The 24,032-nt window shown below is 41.5% G+C and overlaps 1 protein-coding gene across 1 annotated transcript in view; it reads right to left on the bottom strand.

Annotated features, from left to right (window-relative positions):
* Positions 1-24,032, bottom strand: part of ctnna1 (catenin (cadherin-associated protein), alpha 1) — a 114,902-nt gene that overhangs the window by 24,873 nt on the left and 65,997 nt on the right. The window contains exons 10-14 of the mRNA XM_071531498.1: positions 13,478-13,570; positions 12,629-12,785; positions 11,634-11,834; positions 5,836-5,987; positions 1,721-1,831 (exon numbers count right to left, since the gene is read on the bottom strand). Of these exons, the coding sequence (XP_071387599.1) occupies positions 1,721-1,831; positions 5,836-5,987; positions 11,634-11,834; positions 12,629-12,785; positions 13,478-13,570 (714 nt within the window). The remainder of the gene's footprint in view (positions 1-1,720; positions 1,832-5,835; positions 5,988-11,633; positions 11,835-12,628; positions 12,786-13,477; positions 13,571-24,032) is intronic.

The raw sequence follows: 24,032 nt of genomic DNA, 5'->3' as shown, positions 1-24,032 counted from the left end.
GAACACAGACATAATGACAATGCTGGCCCATTAAGTTGGCTATGGCACAGCACAACCACTCAAGACAATAGGACTAATGAGAGTGAAGCTCTCTGACAAGAGCTTGGAGTCACACTTGACTTCAGCTCCTCAAGGAAGAGGGCCAACAATAAGAGGCCTATTGTGTGCCGAGGGGCTCTTCAGATGGGCCACTGTATGCTAAAAAAGCCTGACCTGCACATTCAACATATCAAATACCAACCCAAATCCACTTTAAGACTAGAACATTATATCCAAAAAACAATTAGCATGAAGTCCTTGCTAGAGAACAATATTAGAAAGAGAGAAAAGTCACAAACGATGGGCGGAATGTTAATATGTATATAAAATAATCATTCATTGCCTTGATCTGCTTATTCCTATTAAGGGTCATGGAGCCTATTCCAGTATGCATTAGGCAAAAGGCATGAAGAAATCCTGCAAAGGTTGCCGTCCCATTGCAGGGCTAACACAGATAGACAATCACACACTCTAGAGCTTCCAATCCACCTGACTTGCATGTGTTTTGATTGTGGGAGGAAACTGGAGCACCCGGAGGAACACAGGTCAAATATGCAAACTCCACACAGAAAGGGCCAGGGCCACAAATCAAACCCGGGACCTACTTGCTGTGAGGCAACAGTGCTAACTACTGAGCCACTGTGCCTACCTCTCATATAAAACATGACAGTCAGAATTTATTTAAAAACCACCAAGGACAACTTTCAACTTCAGCTTGCAAAGATAAGGTGTACTTGTTTTATATAGTCCACTGACCTGGAGCTGCAGTAAAAGTTTATGAAACACACATTTGTACAAAGTTTGAGCTATGTTGAAGAAAACAAGGTATATAATATTACTTGGTCAACATCAAATTTCATGCTGGTAAGCAAGTAAAGCTTTACGAATGTTAAAGTGTGAGTGTGAGTTTTGTTACGTGCAGTGCAGGCATGTGGGCCTCAGCATGACAACAACATGAGCTATAGTACTGGCTTCAAGTACAGAGCAGGGCATACGTTGTATAGTAGATGTATGCATAAATTCAATTGTGTGTTATGTCAACATAAGAGACCTAGTTGTCGTGTGCGTGAGGAGAGGCTCTTTATGAATACTAGGGTCACATTAGCCATGGTTCTAGGTCAACTGTACATAACTCGTCAACAGTATATGTGGGGGAGATGTCGGGGGTGGGGGGAAGCATAACTGAATCTGCATTGTAGCAGAAATACAAACTCTACTCCTCTTGTCTACAATGGCAGAGTGGTAAAAAACAGAGATATTAAATGGCTTTAGATAATGCAGTGTTCTTGCAGGTATTTAATTCTACCATATTTACTCACTACACTGATGTGTGGGAGGATTAGGCTACATTGGCAAAGAGGCAAGTGATTACAGTTCAAAATTCAACTCAATAGCTCAAGGATATTAGGCAAGCTTATGAGAATGTTTAAACATCTACAAGTACAGATCTGCTCCTTAAGCCACTGAAAAATCCAATTTCCTATATGATAAATACTAAATTTGTACACTTTCAGTGAGAATATATTTTTCATTCAGATAGAACATTCTTCACATGTGATGTCATGTCACAACTGAAGATGCCAGAGCCATTAACAGGGTATATTCTGTATGTGTAGGGAGCCCGGGACAGGACAGTACAAGGTGTGCCTGCTGATTGCCTGTGCAGCAATGGACAACTCACCCTGGCACTCTGGCCGGCAATAAGCTGGTCATCCTCTGTCTGCACGCTGGTCCTGCTGCGAACATCAAAGTCCTCTGTCTCAAAGTCAGAGTCATCCAGCTCCTCTGGAGTCTGCAAGTGAGTGGGAGAAAGGGACAGAGGAAGGGAAATGAAGGAGGGACAGATGAAAGAGTGAGATGGACAGAAGTAGATGAGCAAAGACAAGAGAGAAGCCAGAGAGGATGGGAAGAACGGAAGAAAGTAGTTGGATGGGAGCAGACAAGAAAAAAAAATATGTTGGTGTAAAAGAGCCATTTGAGCACGGTTAAAATCCAGCCTGCTTATGATCTATGACAAATGCCTTGGCGCTGCCAGCTAGGGCAGCATCAGATAAATGTCTTCTTTCCCACAGCTTGGTACAGGAAACTGTAAACTGTAAATGAATTTGTAAATCAAGTGTAATGTGCTGCCTGTGCATTTTGAGAGGGAAAATGGAGGTACGAGCTGGTATGAAGCATATTGGGAGTAAAACGCTTCAATCAGATTTCCCATCTGTCGTTGCTATCCGTAGAGAGGAGAGGGAAGCATGAGTGGTGCTCTTATAGTGTACTGTTACTTTATCCCTGATCCTTAACCCCTTCCCAGCATTGAATGCAAAGCAAGCCATGAGCAACTATTACTAACCATAAATACTCACATGCAAAGGAAAGTCTTTCTTAGCAGGTCATGCTTAAAGCAAAATATAAAACTGACTGACAGGAAAATGTATTTGTTGGCGATACGGGCAAGGGGAAGATGATGTGGACAGATAAAGGTGCATTATCACGCCTCTGCCGCTACTTGTGCTTATCCAACTGTCTCAATACTTCCCCTCTGTAATGGATTTGGAGCTCTCACATCTAAAAATAGCTGAAGGTCTCTGAACAACCTTACACTCCTTTATGGAATATAGAGATGCTCTTGTTCCCAGGGGAGAAGGGGGTATGGTTTCAGATACAAAGCAGTAGTGACTCATAGGCATCTCTTTCAACCCAGACAATGCTGTTCAGTGGCGCAGAGATATCACCTGCTGTGGCCTGTGCAACAGATAACCTGTGAACGTGGGAGTTTCAGAAATGATAGTCCATGGTGGTTGCCCAATGGGAAACTAGAGAGGTGACAAAGATAGCCTGCAGTTAAACAAAGGGGTTGGATAGTAGTAGCATTGTCACGATAAATGAAATTTCAATATTACTTTGATTTGCAAAATATTTTATTCAATACTTAATTTTATAAACATTTGGTACTTTAAGCTGAATTTCCATTTCAGTGTCACCTACAGAGGGTGGATACATGTGGATGGCATGTGGATTGGAATAGTTAAGAGAGGAAGAAGAAATACTGGAATAGACTGAGTTGCAGTCTGTCTTTTCACAGTGGACTGTAGCGGTTAGCGCAAAATTCAAACATGAAAATATAGCAGTGTCAAACAGTCCACTATGCTTTGAACTAAATCCCAGTCCACCAAAAATGGTTGGGAAAACCGGTGCCAGGAGCAAAATAAGGAACTATTTGACTTGCTACTTAGCAGTAGGCATACTCATGTACATACTGTAACAACAAAGCCAAAGTTGGCTAAATACTGATGCTGTGTTCCGTTTATTTTATGTTCTTCTGGTCAAAAATGATGCTGCACATTTTTCAGAAAGTCCTAGATATACTTATTTGGTTATCTGTTATCATTACAGAGTTAAGAGTTGAGATGCTGAGTTATTTAAGTTAGTGATGTTGAAGTTATGGTCCTCTCCAGTAACTTCTGGCTAAAGCACAGTGATTGCTCTGTGACATTGCCTGATGGTTTCTTTCTTGTTTACTGTGGTATCAGAGAAGTACTGAAATTTTAGATACACTTGGTATCGAAATGTACTGTATCGAACTCACATTCTGGTATCCACCATTTTTATTCTTCCTGTGACACTCTGCACCCACCCTCTGTGAGCCGAGCAGTAGGTGGTCTTTTTTTTTTTTTTAATTTTGGACAGAGCAGGCAAAATCACCTTGGGCTGTGACGCACTGTACAAATCAAAAGGTAGCGACAGCTGCCCCCTGTATCTCGCTGTCGGCAGCTCCCTGACTTTGAGACAGTTTGTTTGATGTCTGGGAGGCGTATTCTCTGATGTCGCTGTAGGTGGGAGAGGGTTCTGTCCGCCTGTCAAATATCCAGGGGACGTCCAACATGGGCTGCCAGTGCTCCACTCACAGAGGTTAAAGACTCTGTCTATCTTAAGTAGCCCCAACCACACACTTGTCTGTTCCGATTGAAGAGTAGCCCACTGAGCAGTGTGTGCACGTGAGCGTGGTACAGAGCTGGGGAGAGAGAGCGCGCGTGCGTGTGTGGACATGCCCTTTGGAGTAGTTGTTTTACAGAGCTTTTAGCTCAGCTGATTTGCAGGCTTTCATATTTTGTTGGACTCAGAGATGGACAGGACAGTTCAGCCAAGCAAAGGGTGCTTCTAGATACAAGTTAACATTTCTGATACACTTTTCTATCTTTTTCCTATAAGATCAAGTCTGTGTATTTGTGTGCTACGCACATAAATGAGAGTACCATTATAGCTCAACAACAATTAAGACTAAGCTTAAACTGACTCCCGTGTAGAGGTTGTTGGAAATATGCGCGCTAACCTGCTGAGCTCTTTCCTGCTGAATAATCACTACAAAACCTGTGGTGATTACCTCTCGCACCTGATCCTGAAATCCTGGCAAACACCTGGGAACTGTATGATTTTTTTTTTATGCATTCAGAAAGGTTCACAGATCAGCACAGATCTCCTGCTCTCAGTCAATGGCAGACTGAACCTCTGATGGAACCACAACACACACCTCCACACACACACACCCACCAGGTAGCATTCAGCCAGCCCAACGGGCCCCGTGTTAACGGCTTAATCAATCTGGATAACAAGAGTGGAGCGGGGGCAGAGGGGAAATTGAATGTAGTTCTCTGGCTCTCAGTCCAACTTAAGAATGCTAATTAAAACCTCCATTTTAAATCAATTGCTTATTATAATGCAAATACTGCATAATGGCTCCCCTCTCATTTGGTGTTTGTCTATGTCTGAGCAGCATTATTAATGGGAGCCCAAGTACAGTTTGGGAGCACCACTGTCAACGCACAATGTGCTGTCAAGACTAATGGTTCCAATTCAATGGATTAAAGCAGCGAAAATAATGGAAGATGGCATAATACAATAAACCAGCACTGTAACACAAAATACTAAATAAATAATTAGGGACTGTTAGACATGAGAAGCAGTTTAAGCAAATTACCAATTCTCTTCTTAATAGAGAAGAAATTAAATTTGGTGGTTTTAAGTGGTTAACCTAGTAAAACAATAAGACATTAAGAGCTATCCATTTCCCTTCACAGCTGTAGTGGGTTTTGTTGTCAGCTCATTGTCAGTCAATTAGGTAACGCTCCAATGGCACCTAACTACCATCTGTCCCAGTTATAGTTCTACTCAAGCAAAGGCCATTAACCCACAGACAACTAAGGCTGTTGTTACACTATATTGCAAGTCTGGTCAATTAGGTCGGCTCTTGCCTGAGACAAGTTAATCATTGGCTTCTGGGGCCACACATACATATAAAGTCACTCGCATAGAATTACAATAAAAACATCTGGTGGAGCGACCATCAGCCATATATACATTTGGCTTTACACTACAATGCACAAAAACTAATTCAATGCTGGGGTTAAAAGTGCTTCTCTTTGTGTAAATTGTTTAAATTAGTCCAAACCAAATGAATGCAGTCCCAGGTCAATGAATCTTAACCTCTATAGATGGCTCTCAAGGAGATGGTGCTTCTTAATGTGATCAATGATAAGCAATGCTGAAGGTAAACCTTTCTATGCACAGTGAAAGCACATACTGGAGCATTATTTAGTCCTGACAGTTTGGACTCTGTCCAAGCTCTGCGGGGGAGAGGGAGGACAGTGTTACTTGCACTCTCCAGGCTTGATTCAGAATAAGACAGAATATGGTGTGATTTAAACTTGAAAATATTGGTTTTGTACTCCTGGCAGGGCGGAGTTGTAGTCCTGTGGTGCAGAGGGGGAAAATCAAGTGTCCACCAAAAGTGTGGTGTTTATTTACCCTGATCATGAGGACAGCCTTGCGAATGTCGCGAACGCCATCATACACCAGACGGGATGCGTCGATGAACTCGTTCTCATCCACGGGTAGCGTGGGGTTTGCACTCAGGGCCTCCACTGCAGCCTCCACCTGCTCTGTGAACCGTGGCATGACTGAAGGAGCAGGGGCGATGGGGTAGGAGGGAGGGAGAGAGAAGCAATATCAATGAGGATTCACCACAGTGAGTGTAGGTAGGTACATAACCAAAATAGGCTCAGTATAACAGAACAGAGACCACACACCGTTTACATATCCTGTTTTAAAGGAGACACAGTTTCTTTTCTCTGATTTGAGAGTGAGGCATGACATGGATTATACTGCATGAACATATGAAAAAATCTTGACATGGACAGAAATAAATGTTGCATAAACCCCACGACCAGCCACCACCCACCCACACACACCAACACAACCAATGGGGTATTAAAACTTGGGTACTATGTTGAGAGCTTACTGGAGCAGTGGTGCCTCCGCACCAGTTCCTCTCTAATCCATATTTGCCACATTCCCCCAAGGTTACAGGCTATCAAAGGCTTCTTGACATAAACCATAAACATAGATGCCCTCAAGAGGAGACACATTTCCAATTAATATCAATGAGCCCCTCAAAGAGAACTAGTAAGGGCCCCAATTCTGCTCTGTTGAAAATAAAAGATTCCTTACTGTGCAACTGAAAAACAAAACGGATTGGCCTCTGAATAGTTAATAAAGCCAAGTGTGATGATTACAAAAAACTTTGACAGTTGGAATATGTTTTGCGCTGTTGGTCACTTGCTTACTTATTGCTTTCTACATGACGTTAGGGTGTTCAAGCTGTGGGTTGCAAGGGGAAGGGAGGCAACATGCCGAGGGGGAGTAGACCCTTGATTCAGCATGATACAAAGCAGCTTTCCACTAGTATGTTTCACAAAGCTGTCCCAGCGGGCATGTATTTTGCCCCATCGATGATATAATGGTTGCTCCAGAGGGCTCTGCTGCACATTTGCATTAATAGTCTTTCTCATTCTGTATTTCGGCCTTCGTGGTAGAGGCATGTATGTAGGGATGCGGGAGTGGATAGGAGCAGACACAGCAAGGAAAAGGAGAGGATTTGGTTTTGTGCATTAAGAAAAAGGTTTTAGGCTTGCCTGCAGGCTTCTGAAAGTAAATTAAGTTTAAAAGAAATTTTAGAGAAACATTTGCAGTGACAACAATCCCTCTCCCCATTTCCTTCAACCTACTCTTGATGAATCTTTCAAATACTTTCACATTAAAAAAGGAAAAGGGAAGTAACCAAGGCATCTCAAACCATGATTAGCAAAACTAACACATTGGCCAGGCTCATTTCCAGAACAAATGTCCTGTGCTGTAACTGCATTTTCCATCACAAATATGAGAAAAGCATATTTCACACTAAAACGTAATCATGTATTACCTAATCAATGTACTGAGCTAACACTTAATTGCTGTCATAGTGTTGATATTAAAATGAAAATGATATATTCAGAAAAAATGCTACATTTTAGTGTTGCATTTTTCTGCAACAGGAAAATACTGTTGCACCTAAAAATTACCCTATAAATAATATCGACCTGCAGGCATGACAATTCTGCATGCAATGTGAAATGCATAGTTAAGAATTTGTGCACTGCTGAATATTAGGAAAGTCCTTTTCCCAAAAGCCATAGAAAAATATATATTTTCTCATATTTTTTGTTACAGATGCTCCAAATATAAAGTGCATCGTGCGGAAGTGCTATTCAAACGTTTCGATTACATCCTCTTCAGTGACACACTATTACTGGCAAACCCATAACAATATATAGAGACATATACAGAGAATAAACACACACACCCTTGATGTCATTTGGCATCAATTACACGAAGCACCAGCATCAACCACTGGAGATGGCAAAGTGTCAAATGTCTATACTTGGATAAGACATAACTTGTTAAAATTCTTCAAGCTATAGTTGGAAATTTGTTTTTATGCTTCCAATTACTTTCAAAATGGATGACTGAAATAATTCAATATTGTAATATCTTCCATTAGCCATTATGAGAGGCTATTCCCAAAATCTCATTAGAAATGCTGAACATTGCTGAACATTGGTGCTTAAAATATTGTGATGGGATAGTGGTCTTGGGTGATAATAAATTATAGACCATGGGAGCAGCTTTTAGTGTGTGGCCTGTACTTTTATTTAGTTTCATATTTTGTATTCTGTCCAGCACATGGTTAAGACTTGGATTGGTTTTTACTCTCCTCATGCATCTTGGAATACAGTCATATTTTGTGACATTTGCATCATAACTGATCATTTTTCTACCAGGCTTCTTAACATTTGGGATATTTACTTACAATTATCTTATTAATATGTAATGTAATATGTATGTTATAATAATTGTCAACAGTCAAAGTAAATGAACTGCATGCATACAAGAAAAATGCTTTTGTTACCTAGATCAAAAGTGATGGGAAGGATTTGTACAAATCATAATTCAACAAAACTATCTGTAACAGTTTGTTATTTGGCAGCATGAAAATATTTTCTCCAGAGTTCTTGATTAGCTGGAAATGAAATATATATGTAATGTATGTAGAATATTCAATTTCTATTTTTGTGGTAATAAATAGAAAATCTGATATAAAATCAACTATTTTGACAATATATTTACAACTCTACCTCATATTTATCTCCATATAAAAATACAAAAAATGTGTAGCTTGCAAAAAATAAATAAATCAAGCTCTGCTCACAGACAACTGTTCAAATGTCAGGCAATTGGCAGACAGCCAGCCCACAGTTTGACATCTGTTCTGAATATGTACAGTGCCTTAAGAAAGTATTCAACTCCATGGATTTTTTTCTGCATTTTGTGGTGCTACAGTGTGAATTCAAAATGGATTAAGATTTTTTGTCACTGCTCTTCATAGAAAATAACACAATGTCAAAGTGCTTTTTACAAATTAATTAAAAATGAAAAGCTGAACTGTTAAGTACTCAACACTTTGCAGTGATACAAACTGAGAGTTAAGGAAAATCTGAACTCCTTTAAATGACCTTAAGATGTCAATGAAACTTGGAGTCTACTTGTATCCAATTCAAATCACTGGACAGGATTTAAAACAAACACACATGCCCATATAAGGTCCCACAGATGCACATGAGAGAAAGAAACTCTACCATGACGCCCAAGGATCTGTCTATAGACTTCAGGGAAATAAGTGAGAGAGAGACAGATCTGGGAAACAATTTCTAAAGTGTTGGGAGTTCACAAGAGCACACTACACTCCATCATTAGGAAATGGGAAAAAAACATGGAATTACCCAGATTCTTTGGAGCTGGTCATCCGACCAAACTGAACCACCGGGCAAAAAGGACCCTTTGAACCCAAGGACCACTTTGACAAAACTACACAGCTCTGTGATTGCAAAAGGGATCTTGCTCGAAGGACAACAATCACTGTGAACTGTGAACAGCACTTCACAAAAATTGGCTGTATGGAAATGAGGAAACCTGACACAGCTCATGACACATCTAACATCATCCCTACTGTGAAGTATGGTATACTTCTTAAGGAGAACCTGCTTCAGAGTGCCAAAGACCTCAGATTGGGGTGACAATTTATGCCCCAAGAGGACAATGACCTCAAGCATACAACCAAATCAACACTGGATTGGCTTCAAAAAAGAATGGTTAAGTACCTGAGTGGCACAGTCATACATATATATATATATATTAGAAACAAAGGCCTGTTTTTGGACATGAAATTCATCTCAAAAGTTATTATAATCATCTAATCTCACCTAACTGGACATATTACCTTATCACAGCCAAATGTAACATCAAGTTCTCCATGCTGCCGACCTCACTGACACAGACCATTGCAGCCAAAAATAGCCGACAAAGAGGGAGGGCAATTCAAACCCACCTCTTCATCATCACACTCGACTAATACTTGGTATCCCTGGAGGGCCCATTGTCTTTTGGTTTCCTCCGGTGTGTCTGACTGTACCATCACAATTAGGGATGTACCAATTAAACTTTTTGGTATCTTATACCGATCTAGGTTATTAAATGTTGAGTGTATTAAGTGAGACAGAGTAACTATCTAATATTTTTGTAATTAATTGAAAAATGTTAATTTTTACACCGCACTTTGCAAAGTAGTAGAGCTCAAATCAATCCAGTTTGCGGTCAAACTCAGCAGTGACACGAGGCAGACGCCTGAACTCCAGATGTCTAATGAAACCAACTGCGGTTACATCTTTCAAGCAATCCAAGAGCTGCTCGAACACTGCCCTCCTACAGTTGCAGCAGGGCAGTGGCAAAGATAATGTTGAGGGAGCAAACTACAGCATGGCTCCAAATGCTCCATTAGACGGTGAAACCCAACTTTGTTCTACACCAAGAGGGGTTGGTAGTCCAGTGCAATAAACTCAATAGCTCTGTTATTTTTTTTTTTCAGTGTTATGGGGTAATTCTCAGTTTTTCAGCACATCCTCTAATGTTTGCTGCCTGGGTGCACACTTATGATCTACTACCTGTTAGAACTATTACTCCTTCGAATGCTGTTTCTTCAAGTGCCTGATTAAATTAGTAATTTATAATTGGCTCTGCTGCTGCCACCCCTCGCTTGCATTGCAAACATTACAAGAATTATATGCAGACATGACTGCTACCCAGATGCTTTCAAACCATGCACCGCATGCCCATAAGTGGTGGACGATGCGTGTTTAAAGCAAATATGTTTTTACGTCAAAAAAGTGTTTACGGGGGGAAATTAAATAATAAATAAATGGATCAGAGTTGAATCAAACAATCTATAGCCAATACCAATAGATAAAAATTCAGCGGGATTGTATCCGATTTTGATACTGGATATCAGAATGGTGCATTCCTAATCATAGTTGGCAGACCATTAAATACACTGAACTCAGTAGCCTTTAGACCATAGCCTAGAGTGCAATGAGGCATGCATCAAGTCAGTGGTGGTCCTGGTTTATTTGATGCCCTCGGCAGGATCATGAAGAGGTTTTGCGCATCCCCCCCATCAATCAAGGGTCATGTCCCAACTCTCAAGTACACTACTTGAACAACTTTTATGTTTTGTGCAAGTCATGCAATTTGCTGATTTTTATTAGGGAGGGGACACATTTGGTTAAATGCTGCATTTTGTGTTTTGCCGACTTTTAGTATATAACCTCTACTACAGTACGGTGCTTTTTGACATATACCCCTCTCCCAGCCCCCGAGTCGACTGGGCGCTCCTGTCCTCACAGAGGGTAAGCACTGAGTGGGAGGAGGAGAAGGGCGGCAGTGCGGCACAGTTGAAGTTGCGCCCCGCATGAGCACAGGAAGGGAACTACTTGAAATTAACATTATATTAATAAATAAAACAGTACTTTGCCACTCCTACCGCAGCGCACGGCATGAGCGCACAGTAAGGGAAGTACTTTGAATATAATAAATAAAGTGCTCTGCTGCCCCTAACCAGCTGTCGCCCTAGGCGACAGCCTATATTACCTACGCCATTGGCCACCAGAAAAAAATACAAAAACATACCACGAGTTACCCGTTTGATTTTCTCATAAAAAGTCCAATGTTAAAAAGTTGTTACAGGCATCAATCCTTTCTTAAGCGCCCCCCGAAAAGAATAATTAACCCTCAAAATGGATGGAGCAGGGATGTTCAATTGTGGTACTTGCAATAGCAAAATATAGCAAGGTTTGTGTTCTATGGCTCTCTACATGGTGCCTCTGGTTCTGTGGTACCTGTGTCGGTGAGGAGCTTGGTGGCTTCCAAGACCTTCTCAGTGTAGACTCCAGGCTCATAGTTGTCCATTTCTGAGGTGACCACATGGACCACCCTGGCAGCACGGCCTCGAATAGCCCCAGCAGTGCGATCCAAACCATCAACATCCTTCTCCTGGAGAGCGATCACACACTTATTCACATCCTCCAGGATGTGGTTCTCTGGAGACACAAAACAACAGTGATGCAGTTGGTTGTTTATATTTTCTATTAATCAAACACACAAGAAGCTGCCTGGATGCACAGAAGGTGGTATGCAGATTTAACTTAGAGAATGAATACTAAGGTATTTTCACTCTGTGACCTAGAACACTCTTAAAACAAAGATGGGACAAGTCTGTGCCAGTAGCGATGAGAACAGAAGTATAAGCAGGAAATCCTCATCCTTCATGCTGTGTTTGCATTGTCATGGACTTAAGATGGCTAATGGGAAGCACAAGGGCAGGAGGGAGAAGACTCAAGACAAATGCTCAGATGGCTTATTAATGGGGAGCCTGTAAAATGCAAATGTCTGCTGTGTAAACTGCAGTCTGTCCTTGGTTGGAGGTGAGAGGAGTCACTCTGCTCAATGCTTAATGAGAACTCTTTAAGGCCATGCCTGACAACCCATTTGTGTGCCTTAACACACGTGAAAGGATGTCAATTTCAGACCTAGTTCTGCTGATGCTTCAGCGCTTTCGTCTAGCTTGTAGAGTCCAATCAGCCTTTGTACATATGGCTCTCATCAGAGAAGACTAATACCACTGCTCCTCCAAAGTTCTTTCTCTCCTCTTAACAATGCTCTTAAATGCTTTGGTACAAATGTATCTAAATAGTGACCAAGAGCTCAGGCGGTCCACCAATTAAGAGTGTGCCGTTTTCCCCTTTTAAAACACCATTTATCCTGGCCAGACCAACACCATAAAACAGTTATCTTTCCCATGCATGGCTGTAACATGCAAATGAGTACCACTCACCAGACACACACAGGAAGTCATCAATGGATGTAATGTCATCAACAGCATCGGTGAGGACGCGGACCTGCTTCTCCCACTGCTCCTTGAACAAATCCATATTGTCCTGGGCCACCTTACTGTTGGGCTTGGCAGCAAGGGCTAACGCTGCATTAATCACCTGCAATCACCCAATTACAACCATTAAAGCCCCATTACAGCAGAGCCCTCAGCCACAACATTAGCATAGGTTGATTGCACGACCCCCCCCCCCCAACCAACCTCCCACACCAACGTTTGGACGGCAGCGCGAACTCAATTCATTCCTGGGAGTGATTAGGGACATGGAGCGTTTTGAAGGAATGAATGAAATAAAATGAATGGCTGCTTGTTTTTTTTGTGGAGAAACACATCTGTGGATATCAAAGCTGAGGATGAATGGGAGTCATTAGATGAGATTAAAAAGAGCAGTGGCAGCACACTGGAGAGGGCTGGCAAGGCTAAGGGGTAGAGAGATCAGGGACTGGGAGTTGGCACAGCTAGGGGTATGAGGAGATAAGCTCAACGTTGGCAACATGGACAACAAGACTTTATATTTTCAGGGTTTTATTTCCTGACACACTCTATCTGACTTGTCTACCACTATATTCATTACATTAAACACCTAGGGCAGGGTCAGACAATGGGAGTTGACAAAAGATCTAAGGTGTAGAACTGCAGGGTTCTGGTCAGGGATGGAGGCTGGCAAGGCTATGGAAATGGGGGATGGGCATTTACTGATTCAAAGGGGTTGAACGAGTCCAGCACAGGGGAGTGGGGTGGAGAACAGAAGTGAGTGAGGTGGGTGGGGGTTGGGGCATGACAGTCAGTTACCTGGGGGCAGAGGGTTTCCAGCTGGGAGGCTGCCATACGGACTAGCTTCACTCCCTCCTCATTGTTGGAGATGGAGCATGCCAGGTTGGCCACCTAAACAACAAACAATTACAGGAGTTAATATATGAGAGCGAGAGTTAATGAGAGCGAGAGAAAGAGAGAAATGCATATATACATAATGCATCGTAGGTGAGCACAGTATGGTAGCCTGGCTCAGAGATGCTTCCCTTTCTATCAGAAATGGAGCAGCTCTGTAACACTACCAATCCCTGTGGAACACAAAACCCACCGCTGGGGATTAACTCATAAAGCTGCTAAAATGATACAATATGATAGCACAGAGGGAGGGAAAGGAGGAGGAATGGGAGGGGAAACAAAAGCTAAGCTGTTGGATGAATGGATGAACAAAAGTTATATGTTTGTTTTCCACTAGAATAGTTAATTTATCAAAATTCAAATGCCAGTGGTGGCTGGTAGTTCAAGGAAGAGGTTCTTCTCAATGATTAAATCACCAGGCTGCCACATTGCCATTACCCTCCTGGAATCAGAGAGGCAAATATTCCTGACACTTTCAAAAACCCAGCAGCCCGGTGAGAACGGGAGTGCTGAGCTAAGCAAGTCCCGCTCCCCGCTGCCAACATTTATAGTTTGAGAGTAAATTTTGTTGTATTGACCAACAAATCAAGCTCTCCAACAATGTAATTTCTAAACATTTTTGCATCGGCCAGAGGCAGAGTAACATTATGAATCCACTCTTGTTCAACAAATTTAGGTCAGAGAATTTAAAGATTGCCATTTGTTGGTTGGGATGTGCTGGCAACAATGTAGCACCAGAATGCTTAGGATGGATTTGAGGTATTGTGCCAAAATGGGATTATCCAACGGGTAGAAAATGTGCTCAAATGTGATCAATTACAGAGACAAAACCAACAGATCTTGATAACACTCTGCCACAATAAAATTCTGGTCCTTAATACCCGTTTCCATTAGGTACCTTCTGTGTCAAGTTTTATGGAATTGCTGAACCAAAAAGCAGGGAGAGAGACTTAAATGTAGAGTTAAACTGAGCGTTGATTGGAGCACTGGTAGTGAACGCACCACTGGCTGCAAGAGTGGCAGAGTGGATGAGAGTCTCTGAAGGCTCCTCTCCTCCTCCTCCTCTGTCTCAGTCTCCTCAATCCTTCAAGAAGCACTCCCCCACTCACCCGCCCCACCCACACACCACCACCCCCAGAGAATTCTGCTGAAACGTTAAAAACCTGTATCCCAGCTCTGATGACAAGCACTTATGCCAGTGTGCTAGCAAAGCATTGAAGTATTGATATAAACATATCCTACATAACCATGCGAACAGACATCCATGGACCACAGGGAGAACATTCAGTGACCAAAGAGAGGGGATGAGCGTGTGGTTATATAAAGACCAAATGGCACTGTATGAAGATTCTCTTTTTATCCTTGTGATCTACAGGCATACATTTAGCCCATTCACATAACGTATCTGGCTTTCTCTTGCTCCTGCTGTGACACCACTGGAAACTGTAGCCATTTAAGAATAGAGGGACACCATGCAGTTAGCCACCTGATGAAATCCTGTCCTTGAGTCAACTTATGTCATTCCACTTGCCATGCTGTAAATCATGCCATTCAATCAAAGTGTCAGAGAAGGGAAAGACAACTGTTCAGGCAACTAATACTGTATTCACATGGGACACAGGAGACGGCATTCACATGGGACACAGGAGACGGCAGAGTGCACACCGGATATCATTTTACTAGACGAGAGCAGGACGGCCGGCAGAGAATACTGGCAACAGCAAACATCACTTACCATCAAACTAAAAATAATTAACTTTTTGCCACCCGCCGCTACAGAATTACGACCGGATGTTACATACATACCATGTGAATGAAAAGGAATAAAGAGAGACAACGAAAAGTTAATCATTGTGTTTTTACATGTGCCGTCTATCTTATCTCATGTGAACGCAGCATAATTCAGTGCAAAATCTATCAAAATGCATTGGTTTAAGTTAGCACATGGTTTGTAACGCTGTCACTGGTTACTGCAATGGAAATCAATTCGATACGTTGGTTTTCAACATGTGACTTATAATTGAGACGAGTGTGACTTTGTTAAAAATAAAATACAGACCATATTAAACAACTATGTCCTAGCAAGTCTGGGGTCGTATTAATTATACTACATTTCATGACTCCATCATCACTCCAGTAATTTAAAAATATGTGAATTCATAGTAGGAAGCCCATTGCATTCATACCTGACAAATACCAAAATATCAATGTTTTGGGATTGTACAATGAATTTAACGTCTAAAACCATGCTAACATTTGAAACTGACCACAAAAAGGCATCAGTGTGAGTCAAATGCTTTAGTATTAGCCAACAGCTTTCTCGACAGCACAATGAGAACACACCAGATACAAATCCCTTCTAAATATATCCTTTAAATGTGATCCATATAGTCCAAATCAGAATGTTTGTAAACAAACAGATTGGCTATACTTCGGGGTGGATAACTTGCACCTGTCGGCAGCGGAAATCGTTCTTTTTAAGCAGTGGTTAATACGAGTCAACTAAACAAATCATTAGCGATTATGCGGAAATCGGGTTGTGTTTGGGACTATAATGCCAAATATAGCTTGGTACATAATGGATTAGGTTTAGGCTTTTTCCAGTTTTTCCCATTTAGGCTTTTTCCATTAGGCTTTTTCCACCGAACCTAACAGAATCGGTGGATACAGATAATAGTTTACTGGCCGTCTGCATCTACAGAACTGGGGACAGGCTGGCAGCAACCACTCATGACCGGGTTCTGCGGCAGGCATTTTCTTACAGGTCAGTAATAAAAATTATTAACGTCGCTGTTGGGTAGCATAACGTGCAAGCTCACTAGAGTGACAGTAATACAGTCTCTCGGTTTTGCTAGTCTCGTTTGGGTCTAACACAGCAGTAGCTCCGTTGTGACTGCCACTGCACTGCCAGTCCCAAGGCGTTCCATTAAAAACCGTTCAGGTAAAATCTTTCACTTCATATAGGTAAGGTTTCCTGACCGAAATTTTGCCAACATGATAAGCTTTCTGAAATCCTTGAGCCCTTTTCTGTTACACGTGTAAAACATATTGTCCAAGTGCCACAAATGTTTTATCTGCACGGTTTTTAAATGGACCGCGGTTCTAGCTCAGGACAAGTAGCACAACACACGCAGTGGTTTGTGATCTGGCTTTGCTTTCATACCCTGCTTTACAGTCAAGATGCTTTACAATTGTGTCTGAAAGTAAATAACGAACAGTCCACAGTTTCTACTATAAAGCAAAACACTAAAGAATGACTGGTTTGAGGTTGCTTTGTTAGATCAGCACTTTGAACTTCTGCACGCTGAATCACACTAACATAGCCTACTTTGTGTCACTGGCTGTCACTGTTTGGCTATATAACATAATATAAAATAAAAACAGAAAGTTATGGTTAATTTGTATAAGAGTGGCCAAAACAAAACTTATCTAACAAGCATATCTAATCATTTTGGTAAAATATAGTAGTTTGTGGACACATGCTTAAATAGGCTATATATTTAGGTTGTGTTAGGTTATACACTAACAAATATCCAAAAGCAACGACATCAGGAACGTCTCGTTTTCGGTGGACAGCCAGAACTACATAATGTCTGTGTATTTAATCACAAGAGCTTAAAAAGGGGTCTTACTTTGGTTACATAACACGAAAAATACTGTAGCGTAAGTTCTTTGTTGTTGTGACGTCACGCTGATATGGCCTATAGAATGGTGAGCAGTCAGGGCTTTGTTTTCCTTCATTTCACCATACAGTGTTTCCCCTGAGATTTTTTTCCAGCAGTGTGTGCATGCATTTCCACATTCAATGTGCGTGAGCACATACACTGATGCACACACGTGTACAAAGACTGATCACTTCCCAGTGAAATACAACATGAGGATTATAAATTCAAATGAAAATGCTCAATATGTTGTTTCATATCAAGCCTGACAAATGCCAATAACCTCGCCATACACTGGAAAGCATAGTTGCCTCTTCCGTTCGTTGCTAATCTCTGCCTCTCTAGCAGGCTGTTTTGGACCAGCTACATTGTAATTTTACCTCAGCTGATGTCTCCTGCTGGCTCAATCCCCGCCATTTGCACGGCCCATAAAAGTTCCATCTAAGCGGGGCATCAAACACGCAGCTGAGATAAAAATCAGCTGGGAGTAACAAACAAAATAGGAAGAGTATGTATCCACCAAACAATGTTTGCTACATCTTTGATATGAAGTAAAGAAACTGATCTGAACTCATTATCCCACCGCAACTGCAGTGTAAAGTACAAGCTTGTGTTGGCTATGTAGGCTATGAACAGCTCTGCGGTTTTCAACGTTTACTGTCAGATTATCTCTGATTGATTCAATTTAATACATAAAGACCAGAGCGCTATATTTGTCTGGACACATCACGACAATTCCGTTGTTTCATGTCTTTTTAAATATGCAAAAACATTTTATTTTTGTCAGGAGCTGATGTTCAAAGGGAATGTAAATGAAACCCGGGCAGACTCCAGCTGTCATTCAGCTTCATGTCCTGATATGAATAATGGCTTTTAAAAGAACAATGTTCTGCTGATTCTAGGGTAGAGGAATTGTTTAATTGGGCTTACAAATTAATGTGGGTTGGTAGCAAAGTAAGTTTCAACCAATGGACCATCTGCCTTTGAGTAGCCTATGTTTGTAAAACTCAAGATCTCATAACGGTGCATGAGATTCAGCAGCGGCACTGCGCCACTCCTGCCTCTATGTAGGGGAAACATTGCCATGGCATCATGCACACTCGCATTCGGCATGCTATCAAGTTGCCAGCTGCACTTACAAGTATTCACTGGCTTGTAGAATGAGACAGCAGGAACCACAGAGCACTTTATGCTACTTCTCACTCTGGAAAAGACACAGCGCTGGTGGTGAGGTCAGGATATTGTAACTCCATTCACTCTATACACAATGTATCGGCAGTAAAATGTCAAGCATATTCAGTCAGAGGAGAAAGACAGGAGTCCTACTGCGACCCACCTATTGCCCAGCCGACATTCAAACTGTGGAGTATGAATGGGCTACTGTGTTACACACATAGATTACATCGTTTCTGGGGATATACTGGATCAATGCCTGTGGCTTGATGGAGGCATTTATGAATTTTTACTTGGTGGTGTCGACAAAGTCTCTATGGCTTATGATGACTTATCGCTCCAAAACCCAGAAACAAAACAGGATGTACAGTCAAGACAGGATAACAGCTATTTGATCTGAATACTGTAAATCCTGTCTAATATTTTCATTGGCAAAAACATTCTGTTGGCTGGCACAGGCATCCTTAGAGCCTCAGAAAACACTGCATGTCAAATCAAACCCATTGCATCTCAGCTGTGAATTTTTCCATTTTGTCCCCCTCATCTCATCAGGATAAATAGGCAACATTTTTTTCAAAGGAGCGAATTCCAATTTAATTTGTAGCATCATATAAGAACATTTAAACAGCTGTATATTCTGCTCTTTTTCTAGGCTGCACATGGCTTCCTCCTCTGCTAACTCAGTGCTAAAATCTCCACCTCGTCCTGAGCAGCCTGGAACCTTTAAGAACATGGCCTTGAGGCAACAACACTAAGCTCAGTCTATTTTTTCCCTGTGCTCTTAAGATGACGCATTTCACTGCTAAAAAATAGGCCTAAAAAATGAAAAAGAAAACCATTCAAATAAACAGTCTTGTACTGTGAATATACAGTATATTGGCATATAGTGTGCTTTAAGATTGGGCTATGTTTAATGCAAAGGCAGTCTAATAACATTAGGAACAAGTGAATAAACTATGAATGCAATGCGCAGTACTTCCGTAGCATATTCTAATAGCTAATTCACATAAGTAATCGCAGGGAGATACAATGATCTCAGAAACTTTAATACAGTTTGCACTGAGCATTCCTTCCTTTTAGAATACAAAATATTAGGACTTTGGTCTCAACTTTTTGGTAATTTTACTTTTACTTAAATAGCATGGAGATATTCCTCTTAATGCCACTCTTCTCACAGCCAACTGCCTTGAGTGGTGTTGTTGCAGTCTGATTTACTTGTGATTAGCAGAGCCTCAACACGCTGTATATTTACATGGAATGCTATTGGCTACATGCCAGAGACACAACCTTCTCCAACCCTAATCACAAACTGTTTCTGTGTGCCGATATTTCTACAAATTGTGAAGAGAATTGGATAAAGATGTAAATATATTTTATAAAAATATACAGGGCAAAATTACGGAAGAGGATTAGGGCCATATGTGAAAAATTTATTTGAGTTCTGACTTTAATCTCAGAATTCTGACTTTAAACTCAGAAGTCAAAAAAATGTTTCACATGTGTCCCTAATCCTCTTCCGTACAAAATGCACTATGACCAATGTGCTGTAATACTGAGTCAAACAACGATAGTCACGCTTTTTTGTTATGAGCTGGCTCAAACATTAACTTTAGCGAGCGCTCGCATTTCCAGACACTTATCCACATTTTGTTTTGTTTCATTTTATCAGTTTGTTACCTAAGAAAGAGTACCCAAGGGAACATGATTGTTATATTTCAAGCCAAAAGCCACCCAGGCCCTTCTACTAGGGGTGGGCAGTATACAGGAAATTTATTGAAACCAACACTATGAATCCTTTACCGACCTAATTTTTCATGTCGGTATGTTCGGTAAATACATTCCTCCCATGCAGTCCAGTGCGCGTGTTTGTTTAATGTGAAGCAGCTAGCAGTAGAATATGAAACTTGATTAGTTTGGCGACCCCTGCAGTCCCTCAGTGTCTCCCCATTTGTCCCTCTGCAGACAGAAGACAAATATGTATCCAGAAGACGTTACGTGACATTAAATTGTCATAATGCAAACCAGATAATGGGACTGGAATAAACCTGTGTGAGGTGGCAGGTTATTTTTCATGTGTTGATCAGGAGCAAAATTCAGGTCAGTCAGTCTGTCGCTCGTCCATTGCTACAGTCTTGCTAAGCTTTGCAACTGCAGTGGCTACTCTGTGTGTGACACAGAAAAAAAATTGCCCGGCGATTACTTTAGGTGCAAACTAGATTGAGCTAGCAAAGCTGTTTTTTGCGTAGCATAGCCCTTGCCAGAGCCGATGTGTTTATTCTAGTTCAAAGGTTTACGGTGGTGGGAAAGAAGGCAGTATACTTCACATGTGTGAAGGTGATGCACTGATGCTCTGGCAAGGATGAAGGCGTCAGGATGGTCTGAATATTTTGGTCCAGACAATTCCCTGAAAGGCAGCTGGCAGTCCCTGCACAAGCCACCTGTTGAAAAACGGATGGCTGACCTCCAGTGGAGGATTGTGCATGGGGCAATAGCTACAAACAGGTATCTGGCACACCTGGATCCAAGCACTGACTGTGTCACATGTTTTCACCGAGTGTCCTCGGTTTAGTCTAATTGAGAGACTAGTGCAGGGCCTGGTGAAGACCTTTTCTTTTGAGGGTTTTATTTTTGGTCCCAAATACAACAAAATGAAGAAGCCGCTACACTTATGAACTTTGTGTATAGGGCTGCCAAACTGGCTATTATGAAGACCAGGAGGGACAAGATTGAGAGGCTGGGGTCTGTTGATCCTGTTTTGATTGTCAGTAGGATGCTGGCTGCCCGCCTTAGGGTGGAGAAAGCCTACTATAGCATTGTGGGGGACGTTGTGGGACTCATACCTGAATAAAAAAGTAGTAAGGGGCCAATTTTACCCCCTCCAAAATTATCCTGGCTCAAATCATGCTTGTCATGTTGAATTGTAGTCTGTAATCTCTCTTCACCAGCAGTGTGTCAAATGTTTCCATATTGCACTTCAGTTCAGTGAAAAAAGGCTTGTTAGCATTGCTAATGATTACCAAGTCCCTAATGCAGAAAAATAATGTGCCACAGTAGAAAATCTTTCCATTAACCCCTTGATCTGAAAAGATGTGTTCTACTGTGTGATCCGTTGTGTAGGCACAGGTTAACCAAATGTACTATACTGCAGTCTGTGTTTCATCATAAGCAGTTAGTGCCATTATGAGCAGTTAACTGACTGCCATTGTGGTTTCCTGCGGTTTGGAAAAAATTAATTGCATGGTTATAGCCCCTTTCACAGATGGAAAAAAGTCTTATTGAAGCCGGCTTATTCATGACCGAGTTCTGCATGAAAGGGTCAGACCAGCATTTTTCAAACCACCAATATGTCGCCTTCTGACCGTTATGAAGCCCGTTCAAAGCCGGCATTTGGTGCTGTGTAAAAGCGGTACTTTAAATGCCCTTTTTCTTTTTCACATTACATGGTATTCATTGTTATAACGTGTTACGATAGAACACAAAGACAACCCTTCAGGAACTACCATACGCCATCTAGTATGTTTACCTGGAGCTCGAGATACAGCCGCTTTGGCAGCTTGGTAAAATCGGCAATGTCAAACTAGCTTTTACCCGTAGATACCAGTGCCGTTGACAACTACTTTTTGCATGATGTCTTCTACTGGCTGTGGTTCAGTTGTTTAGAAGACTGGTCTCATTACTATTAGTTGTAAGTAGTATAACTTCCATTGCGTTAGTGCGCGCTTTCAAACAATAAAAACAAACATAAATACAAACAAAACTTTCTTCTGTAGTCACTGCTGTCTTCAATAGCTGATCAGTGTAAATAAACGCTTGTGCGTGTCTTGCGTTGCTTAGCAACAAAAGCAGTCGTGACTGTGTGAATGGGTACAAGCTGGCAAATTAATGGCTTGCTGAAACCAGTGTGAATGGGTTTACAACTAGCAACGCCACATTTCCAATCACGCCTTTTTACCGGCTTCTCTTTCTGAAAGGGGCTTATTTTTCATGGAAAAACTGCCCAGGCACCAGCTCTTGGCACTAAGAACACAGATGGCAGTGTTTTGAATTATACAGAGCACACTTATCTGCTACCTAGAAGTTACAGTAGCTTAGTGAACATGTTTAATCTACCCTGTGTTTTGGTCTCTCCAACTGCAAACAGCCCATCGCTACTCTCACTCATCTCCCTCCCTCTCATTCTCCTCAATGAAGCTGACCAAAGGGTGAAAGCATTTTGTTAGCCGTCTAATTAGTTAACTCACTTGCTAGTTGAGATGTCTGCATAGAATGGAATGGGCAGCCAAACTGTCAACTTCAAAAGTTCTGACTTACTTTTGCTGCTTTGCTAGCTCGAACAAAGGACCACAGACACCTGCACAACTACATTGATGGTCATAATGGCTTTCCAGCAAAGATTGACTTGAATCGAACTTCACTTCCACACAGCAAAATTCACCCATTATAACCTACTCAAAGGAAATAGGAACAGACAAACTTTTGGTATCATCAAATTCCTGAATGCATTAACATTCTCATCATAAATTTTATTATAGAATAGCCATACATGTGCACCAATGTATGTAAAATTGTATAAGTGTAGAAAATAAATAAATACATTTGGCCTTCAGTGTTGAGTACTTGGCATTCAATGTTGACTTGCAAGTTATTTGTAAAGGATAATTTTTCTTATTTATTACTTATGCTGCTGAAATACTTATCTGGATTTTAAGGCCTTTTTCTTGTATGCGTATATAATATGAACAGCATACAACATAGCCTGATTCAATCCAAAAGTCTCCAAGTTTATTGTGAGAGGGACTCCATCATATACCATTGTGTCCAACAATTAAATTGCCAAAACCTGGTTATCATTTAATGCAATCCATCTTTATCCAATCCATTTACTAACAAAAGTTGCGCATCCTATTCTTCCTGTATCCCAACTAAGTTGTGTCGATGCTCATCATACGAAGTAGTGGAATGTTACGGGAGTCCATGTATGTCATCCTCTAATGCCACTTCTGACACTCAGGCCTCCAGGAGCCACTGGAGGCCACCAACCCACCCAGCTACACTCTGGGCCAGCCGCCCAGGGGGAGAAGTCACTTCCAAATGTCAGCCTATGACGCACTGACACAGGCACTCAGGAGATGGATTGAAAGACCACTAATGAGGACAACTAATGTTACTGTCAGCTTGTTACGGGGCTGGAGACCTTCGCTTTCCCTTGTCTTTCATATCTGCATTCACTTCTTCTAGTGCTGCAGCACTGGAGACTTAAAAGCCAGCAGCCATTCCAAAAGGAGGACCCTCTATTAAGGAAATGAGACTAACCACAGTGAGGGAGTATGGGAGAGATGCAAAAGCCCCTCATAAGACATTTCTCTTTCTAAATATCATTGTGGCACACACACATGGGAGAGAACAGCTTTACTTATGCAGTCAGTCAATAAGAAGTAGGACATCCAACTGTTGAGGCAATGAAAACATTTCCCCAGAGGTAGCACTTAACCTTGGGCTTGGGATAGTTTCGCTCCTTTGGCTAGGCTTAAAAATTTGATTTGTTGATGTGACCATCCATACCAATGTTGTGTTTGCCCACTACAGCTTCACAGTATCAGATTGCAGCCTCTTCAATTTACAGA

This window comes from Centroberyx affinis, unplaced genomic scaffold (genome assembly GCF_046629955.1).
Source record: "Centroberyx affinis isolate AG114_WGS23_722 - 3 ecotype Tasmania unplaced genomic scaffold, CSIRO-AGI_Caff_v1 ptg002087l_1, whole genome shotgun sequence".
NCBI lineage: Eukaryota > Metazoa > Chordata > Actinopteri > Beryciformes > Berycidae > Centroberyx > Centroberyx affinis.
Note: the sequence above shows the minus strand (reverse complement) of the source record. Positions and strands in the feature narration are given on the sequence as shown.